The sequence below is a fragment of the Xyrauchen texanus genome, chromosome 37 (genome assembly GCF_025860055.1).
Source record: "Xyrauchen texanus isolate HMW12.3.18 chromosome 37, RBS_HiC_50CHRs, whole genome shotgun sequence".
NCBI classification, from domain to species: Eukaryota; Metazoa; Chordata; class Actinopteri; order Cypriniformes; family Catostomidae; genus Xyrauchen; species Xyrauchen texanus.
The window spans coordinates 5,610,959-5,631,269 of NC_068312.1; the positions used below are offsets into that span (position 1 = coordinate 5,610,959).

Here is a 20,311-nt window from a genome sequence, read left to right on the forward strand (position 1 = left end):
CTTAAATGTTTATATACTGTCACTACACTGACCAAATGGACCACACGCCATTCTCTTAAAATAAGACACATGCTACAGTGTTAGGTTCTAACGACACAATATGACTAAGACAACACAGTGGCTGTTGTTTTTTTTGTGGTAAAAGCAGATTTCCTTTTGCAATTCAAATGATGTCACTCACTACCATTTGTCACATGATTTTCCCAGCTAAAATAAATCCTTGTTCACCCCTACGCCTGTCTATACAGTCTCATGAGAATACAGTTCAAACCCAAAATAAATATAGCCGAAGTCCTTATTACTATTGTCTGTCTCTCTCTCTCTAGCTGTAAATAATATGAAAAAATAATAATAAATAATAGGAAACATTTTTTTTATTATAATTTTTTTATTTAGTACTGCCCAGGTGAAGCCATCTCTGATATTTACATATACAGTATTCCACACCCTTGGTCTGTCTCTCTGTCTTAACAGAATTTTTAGTAGTCTATCAATTCAGGATTACAACTTATATTAAACAGATGCATTATGTCACAGCAGACAGGTTTAAGCAGAATTCCCAAGCTTTTATTTGTGCACAATACAGTTCAGCACATTTCTTGAATAATTTCAAATAAGACATAAATATTTGACTTTTTATTTTGACTGTTTCACTTAACACACACACACACACACACACACACACACACACACACACACACACACACACACACACACACACACACACTATGTACTTTGGTATCCTGTGGTGAGACAACAGAAAGAGAGAATTCAATTCAAGTAATCATTATTTTTCTCTCCCTTTTATTCAATAAGCTACAAATGGGATAAAGGAGAGATGTTGTTATGCTGATGCTCCATTATTCCACAATGTTCTTCTACAATACAATATGGCATCTGCCTAGATGAAGTCATTGTTGTCGCTCCTTATTTGTGAGTCTCTTTGCCTTATTCTGCAGGTAACGCACTTTCCCTTCTTCAAAATGCTTCTGCTCCTCTTCACCTTCAATCTGTAAAGAGAGAAATAATAATTTTTACACACAGACACATAGAGAAAGAAGTAAAGAAAAAAAAACATGAAATCAAAATGTTAGTTTTGTGGCTATTTGTCCATGACTATTTGCTTTAAAGAAATCTTGTATCAATAGGAAGTATGTCAACACAGACATATTGTGTCTGCGAAGGAAACTGCACACTTAAATCCATTTCATGGGCTTTAAATCGTGATGTTGGAATAGCTTATTTTTTTAGATCACATATGTATATCAAATCCAGTGAAGCATTCAGAAAAGTCTTAGAAAACTTCCTTATGGTGCACCTGCACGAGGAACACCTGTCAACCACAGTAAATGTTTGCAGGTGTTTTCAGCTATGCTTTAAAATAACTCTATTTTAAAATAACAATGAACAATGCTAATTAATCCACAAGAAATCTTTACTGGAGGAAATGTGTCTTCACAGCATTGTCACCAGTAGTGTTGTCTAATTGCCACTGGATTTTGTGAAAGACCTGTGATAACATCATTACAAAACCATTTTCAAATGATATTTCCATCTGTTCTAAATATCATGACCGTGCTTGAATGTCTGGCAGTTATCATACATTTTTGTTATGAGCTGGAACTTCATTGAGATTGAAATATAAACTGGATTTAACAATTTTCCATTATGATCCAGGTCCTTGTATCCTTATGAGGACTCTCCATAGACATAATGATTGTTTTAATGTTCAAACTATAGATTCTATCCCCTAACCCATTTTTACATTTTCAAAAAACGTCCTGTAGTATCCCGCACACACACACACACACACACACACACACACACACACACACACACACACACACACACACACACACACACACACACACACACACACACACACACACACACACACACACACACACTCATTCATTTGCATGTTATAAATGCTTAATAAACATATTTTTACTTGTATTAATCAAATACAGAAAATGTCCTAATTTATTATTTATGACACAATGCAGCAAAACATTTTATTATATCATGGTTAAAAGAAGTGATTACTTCAAAATAATCAATTTATCTATACTCCTTGTTACACAAAGTCCTCTGCAAAAACACTTTTCAGGTCTTCATGCACATTCACAGCATACGTGTGATGATGTTGGCATTCTAATTTCTAATGTTGGCATGTAATTAAGTAACCAATTTGCTCTATTAATAAATATTAGTTCAGATTTGTCCCCAAACTATAGCTAAGTAAACATACACACAAATAAACCAGAAAAACAAAAGCACTTTGTATGTTCTGTAAAATTTCTCCTTTTGTTTTCCACAAAGGAAAAAAGTTATTGAGATTTGGAACAACAGAACGAGTGAATGATGACAGAAGTTTCATTTTAGTATGAATTATCCCTTTAACTATTCATTAAGATGCTGAGTTTTGAAAGATTGAGATAATTTGAGATTATTTGTCCATTTAAGACCCATGTAAGTAAGTTCATGATCATATTTACCAATTGCTCATATTTACCAATTGCAGAACATTTCTTTGAAATGTAAAATGAGACACGAGACTGTGCATTGGGACCGCATTGGGACCGCCCCTTTATCACAAACAAACAACAGTACTGTTGGAGCGAGCTATGCAGCTCTGTCAGTTGACATTAGGCTTCACTCCACAGCTGTACACTACACCATGGCTATTCTTATCATTGGCTATAGGTCACCAGCTACTCATGCATGACAGTGGCAGATGGCGGCCAACCTTAGGGAACAAACTGTGCAGTGACAACTGAAGCAGCCCGGCTGATGAAGGGATGTGCACAAATTAGAATCACATATATGGAACGCATATCCACGGCTTCGTTAAGCAAGCACACCGAATACACTCAACATTACAGGGTGGATAATGATAAAGCTAAAAAATGTGAATTTAACGCTTTTAAATTTGCCCAATTTTGAACAACATGAATTATTGCAAGCTTGTTTTGTTTTTGAGGAGTCATGCAGTGAGGTCATGCGTTACATTGTATATCCCTTCCTTGGTCTTGCAGAACTTTAAAAACCATTTCAAAATGGGGTCAAAATGACTCACAAGACCAAGAAAGGGATTTATAATGAGTCTGTAATGACTGTAACAGCTACCTATTCAATTTAGGAAAGGTGATATTCAAAATAAATTTCTGCCAAAGAATGTCTTCACATGCTTTTAAATTGCTTTGTGAAAAATATTTTGAATTTTTGTGACAGAGGAATGTGAGAGGGTGGAACATTTAAATGAAAATAGCTGCTGCTGATGTGTCAACAATATTACTTTTCTATAAATAATAAAAAATATATCAAACTTTTTTCTTTTATATATCCATTCATGTGATGGTGTGGATATGTTATGCTCATTTAAAACTCATTTAAAATGACTGTTTGCAATCATTATGAGGTAAATAAGTGGTGTAATTGCAAGGAATTTAAATTCATGTAAACAGTGAAATGTCCTAGGGGTTGATTTTTATTCAAATGAAGAGAATTACATTTGTTTTTATTTATTTATTGATATACAAAGGTTATACAAAACTTTTTTGCCAGGCCATTTCATTTATTTGTGGTACTTTTCAAATGCCTTTTATTTATTGATTTTACTGTTTTAGTCTTGTCGCAGACCCAGACTTTCAATATTAAAGTATGAAAATCCATTATAAAAATACATAAATTATATTACATGATAATTTAAACAAAGAGCGAAACAAAACAAAAAAGATTTCAATCTTTTTGTTAATGTCCTGAGACCCGAGCGTGTCTGCTGTGTATTTTTAATTTCCCTTTTTGATTTGTATCTAGCAGCCCCTAATATATATATATATATATATATACACAGTGCCCTCCACAATTATTGGCACCCCTGTTTATGATGTGGTCGAGGACTTCTAAAAATTCTCCTTTTTTTTTTAAACAACATAGAACCCAAATGCAAAAAAAGAGAAAAATCCAACCTTTTATTTAAGTACATTACTTTGGTGGTTAAAAAAAAAAAATCACACATATAGAAAAAAAAAACTTGAAATCATGTGTCCCACAATTATTGGCACCCCTGATGTTAATACTTTGTACAACCCCCTTTTGCCAACAAGACAGCATTTAATCTCCTCCTATAACATTTCACAAGATTGGAGAACACAGAGAGAGGGATCTTTGACCATTCTTCTTTGCACAATCTTTCTAGATCATCCAGTGTCCTGGGTCCTCTCTTATGCACTCTCCTCTTCAGCTCGCCCCACAGGTTTTCGATTGGGTTGAGGACTGGGGACTGAGATGGCCATGGAAGGACCTTGAGTTTGTGACTGCTGAACCATTTTTGTGTAGATTTTGCCACATGTTTTGGATCATTATCCTGCTGAAAGACCCAATGACGACCCATCTTCAGCTTTCTGGCAGAGGCCATCAGGTTTTTATTTAAAATGTCCTGGTAGTTCAAAGCGTTCATAATGCCATGCACCCTAACAAGGTTCCCAGGGCCTTTGGAAGAGAAACAGGCCCACAGCATCACAGATCTTCCACCATACTTCACGGTGGGCATGAGGTGCTTTTCGGCATACTCATCTTTTGTTTTACGCCAGACCCACTTAGAGTGTTTGTTGCCAAAAAGCTCAATCTTAGTCTCATCTGACCAAAGCACACGATCCCAGTTGAAGTCCCAGTGCCGCTTAGCAAACTCCAGACGTTTGCGTTTGTGAGTGTTAGTGAGAAAAGGCTTTTTCCTTGCATGCCTCCCAAACAACTTGTTGGCATGTAGAGAGTGTCTGATGGTTGTTTTGGAGACTTTGTGACCCCAAGATGCCACTCTTTGATGCAATTCTGTGACAGTGAGCGTAGGACTTTTTTTTACTTCTCTTACCATCCTCCTCACTGTGCATTGTGGCAAGATAAACTTGGGACCTCTTCCAGCCTTGTTTGTCACTGTTCCAGTTGTTTTAAACTTCTTAATGATTCCTCTGACTGTAGATACGGGAAAGTTAAGGCGAGTGGCTATTTTCTTGTAGCCATTGCCTGACTTATGAAGGTCGACACACATCTGCCTTACTTGAATGGTGTGTCTCTTGTCTTTGCCATGTTGACAAATGGGTAAGAGAATTAGGCCTCTGTGTCACGTCATATTTATACCCCAGGGAAACAGGAAGTCATAAATTACTAATTAAAAGTTCCTAGATACCCTGACCAACTTTAGCAACTACAGAAAAATATATTTAAAAAAAAATCAATTAAATTTTTCAGCGGAATTGTTAGGGGTGCCAATAATTGTGGGACACATGATTTCAAGTTTTTTTTTTTCTAAATGTGTGATTTTTTTTTTACTACTAAAGTAATGTACTTAAATAAAAGGTTGGATTTTTCTATTTTTTTGCATTTGGGTTCTATGTTGTTTAAAAAAAAAAGGAGAATTTTTAGAAGTCCTCGACCACATCTTAAACAGGGGTGCCAATAATTGTGGAGGGCACTGTATATACACACACACTGGTGGCCAAAATTTTGGAATAATTGACAGATTTTGCTGTTTCGGAAGGAAATTGTTACTTTAATTCACCAAAGTGTAATTCAACTGATCACAAAGTATAGTCAGGACATTATTGATGTAAAAAAACAGCACCATCATTTTGACCAAATCTAGACAGGCCCCATTTCCAGCAACTAACACGTAATCATGATAAATTGCTAATTTGGTACTAGAAAATCACTTGCCATTATATCCAACTCTGCTGAAAGCTATTTGGTTCATTAAATGAAGCTTAACATTGTCTTTGTGTTTGTTTTTGAGTTGCCACAGTAAGCAATAGACCGGCATATCTTAAGGTCAATATTAGGTCAAAAATGGCAAAAAAGAAACAGCTTTCTCAAGAAACAGAGTAAGACAATCATGGTTTTGAAGGCTATATTAAAGGCTATACAATGCTTGAAATTGACAAAAAACTGAGGATTTCACTATGACTGGCCTCCTGACCCAGTCCCTGTCCTGTGGCCACCTCCCAGGCCTCCTGACCCAGTCCCTGTCCTGTGGCCACCTCCCAGGCCTCCTGACCCAGTCCCTGTCCTGTGGCCACCTCCCAGGCCTCCTGACCCAGTCCCTGTCCTGTGGCCATCTCCCAGACCTGTCTTGTGGCCCCCTTGGACTGCCTGCTTGCCCTTTGTGCCCCCCTTGGACTGTCTGTTTGCCCCTTGTGCTCCCTTGGACTGTCTGTTTGCCCCTTGTGCCCCCCTTGGACTGTCTGTTTTGCCCCTTGTGCCCTCCTTGGTCTGCCTGCCCCCTTCACTCCTTGGACTATTTTGTTTTTGTGGGTTTTCTCTTGTTTTTTTTCAGGAGCGTCTGGAAGCCGCTCCTTTGAGGGGGGGTTATGTCACGATCCCCTGTTGTCTGCTGTCATTGTTCACCTCACCTGTTTGTCGTTTAGTCCTCATTACCCCCGTGTATTTAAACCCTGTTTGTTCCCCAGTCATGGTTGATTGTTGAATGTGGATGTCTGGATGTAGATGTTTTGCCGTGTTTGCCCAGTTTGTCAACGTTACCTTTGCCCACCGTGGAGGATTCTCCAGCCCGTGTATTCTTGGTTGTGTTTCGTGTTTTGGTTTTGTTTTTCCCATCGTGGACATTTCCTTTGTTCCAGTCTTGTTTGTTTTCACCTTTGTCAATAAAAACCCGCACTTAGATCCTCACCCCTTGTCTGCCTTCTCCTGCCTTCATAACACTTGGAGTCAGACAAAATGTAACAGGACCAACTCATCGCCATAATCATACGCTAGATTTAATTCTGTCATATGGAGTTGATGTTGATAATATAGAAATGCTGCAGCAGAGCGATGACATCTCAGTATCATTACCTTGTCTCTTGTATACTGCAATCAGCTGAATGTTACTCAATCTACACCACGCTATCATTCAGGTAGAACTATTCTTTCGACCACTAAAGATAGCTTCACTAATAATCTTCCAGATCTATCTCATACACTCAATAAAACCCAAAGCTTGATGAAATAACCAAAAATATAAATGCAGTCTTCTCTAGCACTCTTGATATTGTCGCCCCACTTTGATTAAAGAAAATTTAAGACAATCATGGTTTTGAGGATTAAAGGCTATACAATGCTTGAAATTGACAAAAAACTGAGGATTTCACTATGACAGTAAGAGAGGTGGAAGGCCAGATGCACAACTAAACAAGAGGATAAGTACATCAGAGTCTCTAGTTTGAGAAATGTATGCCTCACATGTCCTAAGCTGACAGCTTCATTGAATTCTACCAGCTCAACATCAGTTTCATGTACAACAGTAAAGAGAAGACTCTATAGGGACACGACTCTAGGGGTTCAGGCCTTATGGGAAGAATGCAAAGAAAAAGACACTTTTGAAACAGAAAAAACAAAAAGAAAAGTTTAGAGTGGGCAAAGAAACACAGAAATTGGGCAACAGACAATTGGAAAAGAGTGTTATGGATCTTAACCCCATTGAGCTTTTGTGTGATCAGATGTAAGACTGTAAGGTGTGTGAGAAGTGCCCGACAAGACATTTATTTCAAGTGCTAAAGGAAGCGTGGGGTGAAATGTCATCTGAGAATATGGACAAACTGACAGCTAGAATTTTAGCGACTTTTGTAATCTGCTTTAGAGAAATCTGTTTTGTGAGAGACTGGTGACGTCATTGGACTTCCTGTTGCTGACGGCACGCTGCACGAGAGTTTGTTTGTAGCCTGTTTAGGCTGCTTAGCATTGCTTATTCTTATTCTCAAACGTTCATCATTATATTCATTGTTCATCGTTATATCCTTTGTCATTTTACTGCGTTTCAGGTTTTTCTGCTTTACTACTGTTTCATCTGCGTGTATTTTACCTGTTGCTGCTGGCACCTAGATAGAGTCTGTGTTTGTAGCCTGCTAGTTTTTTTTTTAGCATCCCTTATATATCTGTTTTCAGCCTTTAATCCTTAACATCTGCCATTTTTCAGAGCGCATCAGGTTTTCCCTTGTATTATTCTCTTTAATCCGAATGTCTGCTAGCTGCCTTGAGACATCACACAGGTCACATAAACTACAACACATAGAGACTGTGTCTGTTCCCCGAACTACCAAACACAATACCCTCACTAAATCATTTAGAAAAAAATTGATTAAGGTCAAACTTGAACAAAACAAATTAAAATTCAAAATACACATCATATAAAAATAGGGCTACTAAACATTAGATCTCTTTCTAAAGCACTAATTGTTAATGAAATGATTACAGATCATAGATTGGATGCGCTCTGTTTGACTGAAACCTGGCTTAAACGGTTGAATATATTAGTATAAATGAATCTACTTCCCCAGGTTATTGTTATAAACATGAGCCACGTCTGAAGGGTCGTGGAGGAGGTGTTGTTACAATTTACGGTGACGTTTTTGGTGTTACTCAGAGGACAGGATATAAATGTAAGTCTTTTGAACTAATAACGCTTAATGTGACACCGTCAGATATAAATAAAAAATCTCTGTCGTCTATTGTCCTTGCTACAATGTATAGATCACCCGGGCCTTATTCTGATTTCCTTGGTGAATTTGCTAATTTTTTATCAGATCTTGTAGTTACTGTAGACAGAGCTTTAATTGTTGGTGACTTCAACATTCACATAGATAATGAATCTGATACATTGGGATTAGCATTTATCGATATTCTCAACTCTCTTGGTGTCACGATTCCCTGTTGTCTGCCCGTGTTTCACTTGTCAACTGTTTTAAACTACAATTCCCATAATTCCCTGCCCTCATCACTGCCAGCACTTTGTCATTGTCCTCACCTGTTTGTCGTATAGTCCTCATTACCCCTGTGTATTTAAACCCTGTTTGTTCCCCAATCATGGTCAATCGTTGAATGTGGATGTCTGGATGTAGATGTTTTGCCGTGTTTGCCCAGTTTGTCAATGTTACCTTTGCCCACCGTGGATGTTTCTCCAGCTCGTGTATTCTTGGTTGTGTTTCGTGTTTTGTTTTTCCCATCGTGGACGTTTCCTTTGTTCCAGTCTTGTTTGTTTTCACCTTTGTCAATAAAAATCCACACTTAGATCCTCACCCCTTGTCTGCCTTCTCCTGCCTTCATAACAGAACGATCGACCAAGATAGATCTAGCGGTTCAACAGGCCAATTATAAACTTCTCTGCCTCAAACAAGAGGACCGTCCAGTGGAGGATCACATCCACGACTTCCTGGAGCTGGCGAAGGTAGCGGACTTCCCGGAATACTCCCTGGTGGTGTTCTTCAGGGCTAATCTGAACAGTTCGCTCAAGGAGCAGTTGACTCGCCACTGGACACTCCTTGAATTCGTGGAGGAGACTCTACTAGTCTGCGGCTCGCCATTCACTGTGGGCGTAGTTGAAGAGAGCCCTACCTCTCCTCCCACAGTGGTCACCCCCCAGTCTTCCATGGCTCATCCCTTCATGCCCGCCACGGCCAACGAGCCAACGCCCACGCCTGCCAGCAAGCCAACACCCACGCCTACCTACGCCAAAGAGCCAGCGTTGCCAGCTTCGTCCGCCCGGAGGAGGAGGAGAAGAGGAAAGGCTCAGCGAGCCAGAGCCCATGCCTGCCATGGTCAGCGAGCAAGTGCCTGTAGCCTCGACCACCAGCGAGCCAGTGCCTGTAGCCTCGACCGCCAGCGAGCCAGCGCCTGTAGCCTCGACCGTCCCAGAGCCAGTGCCTGTAGCCTCAACCGTCCTAGAGCCAGCGCATCTCGAGCATCCAGGACTTCGCCTCTCGAGCCTCCCAGGGCTACGCCCCTCGAGTCTTCCAGGGCTCCGCCTCCAGGGCCTTCTAGGGCGCCGCCTCCAATGGCTCCGCCTCCTGAGCCTCCCTCGGCTCCATCTCCAGAGCCTTCCATGACTCCGCCTTCCACGGCTCCACCTCCTGATCCTCCCATGGCTCCACCTCCTGAGATTCTCTCGGCTCCGCCTTCCACGAATCCGCCTTCAACGGCTCCACCTAATGAGCCTCCCATGGCTTCTCCTCCTGAGCCCCCCTCGGCTCTGCCTCCAGAGCCTTTCCACGGCTCTGCCTCCTGAGCCTCCCTCAGCTCTGCCTCCTGAACCTTCTACGACGTCGCCTCCTGAGCCTTCCACAGCTCCGCTTCCCATGGCTCCACCTCCTGAGCCTCCCCCGGCTCCGCCTCCTGAGCCTTCCTTCGGCTCCGCCTCCTGAGCCACCCATGGCTCCGCCTACCATGGCTCCGTCTCCAGAGCCTTCTGCGGTTCCGCCTCCTGAGCCTTCCATGACTCCACCTTCCACGGCTCGGTCCCCAGAACTCTCCATGACTCCGCCTACCACGGCCCTGTCTCCGGAACCTACTATGGCTCTGCCTCCTAAGCCTTCCATGGCTCTGTCACCTGAGTCTCCCACGGCTCCGCCCTCCATGGCTCCACCACCTGAAATTTCCATGGCGACGTCTACCATGGCTCTGCCCTCGGAATTCTCCATGGCTGTGGCCCTGTGGCCGACTCCCAGATCTCCTGAACCTGTCCTGTGGCCAACTCCCAGGCCTCCTGAACTTGTCCTGTGGCTAACTCCCAGGCCTCCAGGCCCAGACCCTACCCTGTGGCCGACATTCAGGCCTCCTGACCCAGTCCCTGTCCTGTGGCCACCTCCCAGGCCTCCTGACCCAGTCCCTGTCCTGTGGCCACCTCCCAGGCCTCCTGACCCAGTCCCTGTCCTGTGGCCATCTCCCAGACCTGTCTTGTGGCCCCCTTGGACTGCCTGCTTGCCCTTTGTGCCCCCCTTGGACTGTCTGTTTGCCCCTTGTGCTCCCTTGAACTGTCTGTTTTGCCCCTTGTGCCCCCCTTGGACTGTCTGTTTTGCCCCTTGTGCCCTCCTTGGTCTGCCTGCCCTTCACTCCTTGGACTATTTTGTTTTTGTGGGTTTTCTCTTGTTTTTTTTCAGGAGCGTCTGGAAGCCGCTCCTTTGAGGGGGGGTTATGTCACGATCCCCTGTTGTCTGCTGTCATTGTCCTCACCTGTTTGTCATTTAGTCCTCATTACCCCCGTGTATTTAAACCCTGTTTGTTCCCCAGTCATGGTTGATTGTTGAATGTGGATGTCTGGATGTAGATGTTTTGCCGTGTTTGCCCAGTTTGTCAACGTTACCTTTGCCCACCGTGGATGATTCTCCAGCCCGTGTATTCTTGGTTGTGTTTCGTGTTTTGGTTTTGTTTTTCCCATCGTGGACATTTCCTTTGTTCCAGTCTTGTTTGTTCTCACCTTTGTCAATAAAAACCCGCACTTAGATCCTCACCCCTTGTCTGCCTTCTCCTGCCTTCATAACACTTGGAGTCAGACAAAATGTAACAGGACCAACTCATCGCCATAATCATACGCTAGATTTAATTCTGTCATATGGAGTTGATGTTGATAATATAGAAATGCTGCAGCAGAGCGATGAAATCTCGTATCATTACCTTGTCTCTTGTATACTGCAATCAGCGAATGTTACTCAATCTACACCACGCTATCATTCAGGTAGAACTATTCTTTCGACCACTAAAGATAGCTTCACTAATAATCTTCCAGATCTATCTCATACACTCAATAAAACCCAAAGCTTGATGAAATAACAAAAAATATAAATGCAGTCTTCTCTAGCACTCTTGATATTGTCGCCCCACTTCGATTAAAGAAAATTTAAGAAATAAGCCCTGCACCATGGTACAATGATCACACTCATGCTCTCTAGAGAGCAGCTCTGAAAATGGAGTGCATGGAAGGATAGTGTCTGTAGATACAGACAGGCACTAAAAGCTTCCAGGTCAGTTGAAAATAACAACAACAATCCTAGATGTTTATTCAGTACTGTGGCTAAATTGGTTAGGAATAAAGCCTCAACAGAACCAGATATTCCGTTGCAGCACAAGAGTAATGACTTCATGAATTTCTTTACAGATAAAATTGAAATAATCAGAAATGGAATGGAAATATGCAATCATCTGTCATAGCACCTCAGAAAACAGTGTCTAATAATTTTCCTAACAAGTAACTTCAATCCTTCTCTGTCATAGGTCATGAAGAGCTAACAAAATGTATCGAAACATCAAAAGCCACAACATGTTTGTTAGATCCTATACCAACTAAGCTCTTAAAAGTGGTATCCCCTGTAATCTCAGAACCTCTTCTTAGTATTATTAACTCCTCGCTATGCTTAGAACATGTCCCAAGAAACTTTAAAATGGCAATCATCAAACCGCTTATTAAGAAGCCACAACTTGATCCTGGAGAACTGGCTAATTATAGACCGATTTTAAATCTTCATTTTATGTTAGAAATACAAGAAAAGGTAGTATCCTCCCAAATATGTTCATTTCTACAGAGAAATAGTATATACGAAGAATTTCAGTCAGGATTTAGGCCTCATCACAGTACAGAGTCTGCACTTATCAGAGTTACAAATTACTTGCTCTTATCAACTGATTGTGGCTGCATTTCTCTTCTAGTGCTTTTAGATCTTAGTGCTGCATTCAACATGATAGATCATGACATTCTCTTGAAGAGGCTAGAGAATTATGTTGGCATTTGTGGAGTTGCATTAGTATGGTTAGGTCATATTTAGCAGACCGCTACCACTTTGTCTATGTAAATGAGGAATTGTCAAACCAAACAAAAGTAAAATATGGAGTGCCACAGGGATCCGTTTTAGGGCCTCTGCTTTTCTCCATGTATATGCTTCCCCTGGGAGATATTATCAGGAATCGTGGAATAAGTTTCCACTACTATGGCAACGATACACAACTTTATATTTCTTCAAAACCTGATGAGATTTCACAATTCTCAAAATTAACAGAGTGTATCAATGAAATAAATGATTAGATGGACAGAAATTTTCTTCTACAATCCTACAATCTTCAACAGCGAAGAACTTAGGTGTTATATTTGATACCAATCTGTCCTTTGAAAATCAAATTGCCAATGTTTGTAGAACAGCATTCTTCCACCTAATAAATATTGCTAAATTAAGGCATATGCTCTCTGTTGCTGATGCCGAAAAACTAATTCATGCGTTCATGACCTCAAGACTAGATTATAGTAATGCATTACTGGGAGGATGTCCAGCAAGATCAATAAATAAACTTCAATTGGTTCAAAATGCAGCAGACAGTGCTAACGAGAACCAAGAAATATGATCATATTAGCCCCATTTTATCATCGTTACATTGGCTACCTGTTAAATTCCGTATTAATTTTTAAATTCTGTTAACTACGTACAAAGCTATGAATGGTCTAGATCTGCAGTACTTAAGTGACCTTCTACCACGCTATATTCCATCAAGTTCATTACAATCACAAAATTCTGGCCTGTTAATAGTTCCTAGAATACAAAAATCCACAAAAGGAGGTAGATCCTTTTCATACTTGTCTCCTAAACTATGGAATAGTCTCCCTAACACTGTTTGAGATGCAGACACATTCCCTCAGTTTAAGTCTAGACTAAAGACTCATCTATTTAGCCAGGCATACACCTAATTTATCCTCCAACCCACAATTAGGCTGTTTTAGTTGGCTCTGCCGGAACCAAAGACCTGAAAAATGTATCATGATTTATAACTGCAATAAATTGAATGGCATCCATGCTTATATTATTTTATTTGTTTCCCTGTCTCAACCTCGGGACTCCTATCCTGAGGTCACCAGAACTGGCTGGATCCAGCACCGTTCATGCTTCGTGTTGGACTCCACTGCTACGTGTCGCTGAATGATGATGACTAAATGCAGCCGGTGCCAGCCAAACATTACTTCAGTCTATTATGATGGACTTCAGAGGATGAACTGATGCCAACTCCAACCACAAGACATGCGATACTTCATAAGCCATTGTCTGAACCTTGGATTTAGGATGGACCACTCCGAACCTCACCGAAATTACCGGCCAGGTTGTACAATGTTTCACATCCCTGATCTCTGCCTGCATCACCTCTCTCTATTGATGGACTACGATTCTGAAATGGAATGCATAGACTAACAATTGCCAACAAAAGCCTTCAACAGCCAATTAACAAGGACAATTGCACCTATGTGAACTTCTGCAGTTAATTCAGGATGGACTTCAAAGACATTGGTCATTAATCTTACAGTTTGTAGAGTATGGACGGAAAATCATGAACTCATTAATTCTGAATGCAATGCACACATTTGTGCGAAGGATCCAAAAACCTCCACACCCTGTGATTAACCCATCTAAATCACCAGGTAGCGCCAGCAAGTCTGGGAGTTAGAATGCTTCTTGACGTTTTTACAACCCAAAGAGCCTCTCCAGAGACACTAGTGATATCGCCATCTACACACTGAAAATCTATACACGTTCATACCATTTAAAACCAAAGAAATGGCTTATTTTAAGGAAATATGTTTTATTCCCGTATGCTTGGGTATTTCTGCTGTTATATCAAACTAGTTAAGATTGTTTAGTTGTGTAGTTAAACTCTGAGGCCTTATATAAAGGGTCTTAAAATATATATTCACTTTTAAGTGTACCAAATACAAGTTTCTTGGTATCAAATTAAACCTTACGACTCGCCCTAGCTGAATATATATATATAAGGTTACATTAAAATTTATTCTGCTATGTTTTACCATCTTTTGAGTGATTCAAACCACATCCAGGACACTGTCGTAAATTAGGCAAATGACGAGCCTTGACAAGACAAAGGGAACCTTCTCGCGCCAAAACTGAGGAGCCTCATTGGGTCATTCCTCCCAAAGGAGGTGTGACCTCCCTACCTTAAAAGTCCTGATCTGGTGTTGAATCGCCCTCTTTTGTCCTCTTGCCCTCTTGTTCTTTTATCTCTCTTCAAGCTCTCTTGCTTTTTCTTCCCTTTTTGTGTTACTCTCGTCAGACATGTCTTTTGTTTTATTTGGCGTTTATCTCAGTCTTTTCCTTGCCTTCGGACAAAGCTCAACACTCTACGTTTTTGGAGCAGTCCGATATCCTCCGGGTGAAAGGACTCTCTCTCAGTTTCAACCATTACTCCTAAGATGCTTTGCACTTCCCGCGAGCGATCCACGCTCGGGGAGCACCAACCCTCCAGCTCACGGACGCAACGAGGACATTCACGCACACACGCAGCCTTGTTCAGCGACACAAAGGTCCAGTTTGCAAGTATTATCCCATCTAAATTCAAATGCGTTAAAGTGTGTAAGTCCCTTGCTGAAATGTGTTCTACGTTTGTTAAGTTTGTGATATATCCTAGTTCCTTGTATTAAACCCAATTATACGCTTGATTGTCTGTGTTTGTTGGTCATAAAGCAAAGCCTCTTTAATGTGCGATCTAAAGCTATGAGCTGATATTATCAAAGTAAGTTAATGTGCTTTGATTAAGTAAGCTTATACTAAGAATAAACCTTCTGGAGAATTGATCACGAGTATTTAGCAAAGTGGTTTGCTGGACGAACTGGTTAGTTGCGGTACGGGTTAATTTCCATTAAGGTGTTCTGAAAATTAATACAGCCTGTCTGCATACGATGTATATTCCTAATTAATTATAATTTGTTGTGTTTAATTATCTATATATATCTGAAGCAGACTTTTGGGCTATATAACCCCTGTTTTGGGGCAATTTAGAATGTATTGTTATCTAGTTCAAACTATATGATTAATCATTGATTACAATCATTAATATTAATTGTACATTCCCCAAACCTGAACCAAGAAACCCTACAAGTTCAAAACTGATGTTTAAACACTGACCATTAACACTTACTTAGTTTAATAATTTTAAACCATAACTTTAACTATACATAAGTAATATTTAAATTATATTCATGATGTTAGCCAGAGGGGAACTGGCCCCCACAGTGAGTCTGGTTTCTCCCAAGGTTATTTTTCTCCATTAATCAACATCTTATGGAGTTTTGTGTTCCTTGCCACAGTCGCTTTCAGCTTGCTCACTGGGGTTATTAATACAATTATTATTTAATTACTTATTTTTAAACATGATAAACAATCAGTATTTTATCTAATTACACAATGATGATTCATCGACATTATAGACATTACAGTTTTATCGCCTGATCTTCTGTAAAGCTGCTTTGAAATGATATGTGTTGTGAAAGGCCTATACAAATAAAATTTACTTGACTTGACTAGAATGCCAAGGATCTGCAAAGCAGCCATTGCTGCACGTGGAGGATTTTTGAAGTAGTTTAAGAAGTTCTGACCATTTTTTCAAATTGTAATATGTTGTGTTTCATGTTATTAATGTTCTGACTATATGTTGTGATCAGTTGAAAGCCACTTTGGTAATAAAAGTCCCAATTTCTTTCCATAAGAGCAAAATCTGTATATTATTCCATACCTTTGGCCACCAGTGTATATATATATATATATATATATATATATATATATATATATATATATATATATAAATATATACAGTCAGGTCCATAAATATTGGGACATCGACACAATTCTAATCTTTTAGGCTCTATACACCACCACAATGGATTTGAAATGAAACGAACAAGATGTGCTTTAACTGCAGACTTTCAGCTTTAATTTGAGGGTATTTACATCCAAATCAGGTGAACGGTGTAGGAATTACAACAGTTTGTATATGTGCCTCCCACTTTTTAAGGGACCAAAAGTAATGGGACAGATTAACAATCATAAATCAAACTTTCACTTTTTAATACTTGGTTGCAAATCCTTTGCAGTCAATTACAGCCTGAAGTCTGGAACGCTGAAGTCTGGAAAAATAGGTTTTGCCAAATTATGAACCTTAACAAGACGAAGGAGCCTCCATTTCAATAATAAAAAAAAATTAACAAAACCTCCAGTGACGTAGGTACTGATAATGTTGGACTTTGTTAGCAGACAAATGAAAAAATAATAAAAATATTGACAGAGTGAAAATTTTTTTAATGAGACTTAACTTTCCATAAATCCTATGGAGTTTTGTGTTCCTTGCCACAGTCGCTTTCAGCTTGCTCACTGGGGTTATTAATACAATTATTATTTAATTACTTATTTTTAAACATGATAAACAATCGTATTTTATCTAATTACACAATGATGATTCATCGACATTATAGACATTACAGTTTTATCGCCTGATCTTCTGTAAAGCTGCTTTGAAATGATATGTGTTGTGAAAGGCGCTATACAAATAAAATTTACTTGACTTGACTAGAATGCCAAGGATCTGCAAAGCAGCCATTGCTGCACGTGGAGGATTTTTTGAAGTAGTTTAAGAAGTTCTGACCATTTTTTCAAATTGTAATATGTTGTGTTTCATGTTATTAATGTTCTGACTATATGTTGTGATCAGTTGAAAGCCACTTTGGTAATAAAAGTCCCAATTTCTTTCCATAAGAGCAAAATCTGTATATTATTCCATACCTTTGGCCACCAGTGTATATATATATATATATATATATATATATATATATATATATATATATATATATATATATAAATATATACAGTCAGGTCCATAAATATTGGGACATCGACACAATTCTAATCTTTTAGGCTCTATACACCACCACAATGGATTTGAAATGAAACGAACAAGATGTGCTTTAACTGCAGACTTTCAGCTTTAATTTGAGGGTATTTACATCCAAATCAGGTGAACGGTGTAGGAATTACAACAGTTTGTATATGTGCCTCCCACTTTTAAGGGACCAAAAGTAATGGGACAGATTAACAATCATAAATCAAACTTTCACTTTTTAATACTTGGTTGCAAATCCTTTGCAGTCAATTACAGCCTGAAGTCTGGAACGCTGAAGTCTGGAAAAATAGGTTTTGCCAAATTATGAACCTTAACAAGACGAAGGAGCCTCCATTTCAATAATAAAAAAAAATTAACAAAACCTCCAGTGACGTAGGTACTGATAATGTTGGACTTTGTTAGCAGACAAATGAAAAAATAATAAAAATATTGACAGAGTGAAAATTTTTTTAATGAGACTTAACTTTCCATAAATCCACAGCGCTAAAAGAGTCAGACGTAAAGAGGAAAGACTCAGTGGCGAGCAGTGCGGCATCTGGGCAGAGCAAGGCCAGGAAGATAAGTGGTGAATGAGGTCCACCTGTGTGCCACACCGGTCTCGCATTCCAGTGAGGGGTGACGGGAGTATTTAAGGAGCGGGGACAGCGGCAGACAAGGGAGAGAGATGCACAATGCTGTCTGTGTGTGGGTCTGTGTCATTGTGGTGGATGCTGAAAAGGAAACATTTTGTGTACTTCTGAAAAGCAATGTCTTATTGTGTATGACTTAAAAGTGTAACAATAAATGTCTACATGTTTTGTCAACCCGGCCCAAGCTTCCTCCTTTCCTTAATTGTTACAGACTCATAAATATGAATGGGAAAACAAATATACATTTTATTGTGGCAAAGTTTTAGTGTTTCTATGACTGGCAAAACAAAAATAAAATGCATACTCCTTTAAATAGCATATATAAACACCAATTATCACATGATAATAATAAGTTAATAATACATTTTTAAAGCTTATAAAACATTTAATAGCAGGTTTCTGTGTAACGTGCACTTTGTTAAATGTTGTGAACACAATACTCATGGTACATTCATGAAATGACTCTATAGTGACTCTCCAGTGATTTTTCAAGAACCATTCTGCTCAATACCTGGCTGCATAGCAAATAAATAAATAAGGTTTGAGAATTGACAATGGTCAATTCTACAGTTTATTGCTCATTATACACAAATATTTAACTGCAGAATGCTACAATTGACCAATCAGAATAACATTTTCCAGAGATGCATGTAATAACATGGTCTAATACACTTGTCTTCTATGTGAGAACCACTGTGTCTTAGAATTATTTCTGTTTGAGAACATCATCATGTGACCTTGAAGGAAGCCCAGGCTGGGTCAGTGACTGTCCTGTTGCTCAGGGCGCATGACAGGGCAGGGGAAGACACGGGGCCATGGCAGCACATCTTTTCTTGAACAAATTAAATTAAGCTGGAGGGAAGCTCAGTGCTTCAGTCAGAGAGAGGACTGGCAGAAGGCCAGGCTGATTGGCTCCAACAGAAACTGCAGGAGTTTGAGGCATTATACTGTTTAATGTTAAGAATAAAACTGCTGCTTTGTTAAAAGAATAATTGACCAATTATTAAAATTCTGTCATTGTATACTCACTTGTTCCAAACCTGTATGACTTTATTTGTTCTTTAGAACAAAAAATTTTTTTCAGGCCTCAGTCACCATTCATTTCCATATGGAAAAAAACGCTAATGGTGAAAGGTGACTGCGGCTGTCAGTCCCTAACATTTTGCCTTTTGTGTTCTATAGTAGAAAGAAAGTAATACAAGATTGGAACAACTTGAGTAAATGATGAATGATTTGGTTTGATGCTGCGACTAAAATTAATATTAATTAGGCCGAAACATACTCTAAAACATATATTTCGAACATATCACAGAGCAATTCAGCTGTTCAACCTGGATATGCTGTGAACATCAGTTCTCTCTAACCGCCCTGAAACCACATGTTTGCTTCTTTACATATTAAGGTAAACACTTCATTTTACGTGGCCCACGAGCAAAAAAATAAATAAATAAAAATCAGAAAGGGAAAGAAATGTAAGGGCTTGTTCCTTAATAAATCATGTTTAGACCACCAAGAAATGCCTGATCTTGTGATTAAAGGAATACTTCATTGTATTTATTTTATTGTATGGCTTTAGAAGATTTGGAACACAGCACATGAGCCATATGAACTACTTTTATGGCATGTTTTGGAGCTGGATACCTATGGTCACTATATAATGCTGTTGTATATAAAGAGCTGCATTATGATTTAATGATACATAAAAAATAAAAAAATTCAGGTTTGGAATGACATAAGGGTGAGTAAACATTGATAGCGTTTTCATTTTGGATGAACTATTCCTTTATCAAAACACACAGGCAGTAGAAACCTGAAGCCTGGCTATTAATTAGGGAAATGGATTTATTCTGGGAAAGGGTCTTGTGGAGGACATAAGCATCTCTACACATAAGCATCCCTGAGGCCTCTGGCTTCTTAATTACACAAATTACACTTAAAGTGATTTGGCTAAAACAACTGCAATGCACTGACATCTTCATGCAATAAAGAAGGCAATTAATCGCCTGCTAATATACTGGGATTCTATGTAGATTATATGATACCATATTAACAATTTGAAAATATATTACCAGACCAGAGAAGAGACTGACCACAATGTATTAAATATTCCTAAAAATGACTGATTTAGGAAATGATACATTGGCTCCAAAACCTAAGCTCCTGCCTACATAAACAGCTGCCTTCTAAGGCAGCATCCT

The 20,311-nt window shown here is 39.4% G+C and overlaps 1 protein-coding gene across 3 annotated transcripts in view; it reads right to left on the reverse strand.

Moving 5' to 3' along the window:
• Window positions 1-401: 401 nt before the first annotated feature.
• Window positions 402-20,311, reverse strand: part of acot7 (acyl-CoA thioesterase 7) — a 174,490-nt gene continuing 154,580 nt past the window's right edge. For all 3 annotated transcript variants that reach the window (XM_052108429.1, XM_052108428.1, XM_052108430.1), the window contains exon 9: window positions 402-1,010. In XM_052108429.1, coding sequence (XP_051964389.1) covers window positions 912-1,010 — 99 coding nt within the window. In that variant the 3' untranslated portion in view covers window positions 402-911. The remainder of the gene's footprint in view (window positions 1,011-20,311) is intronic.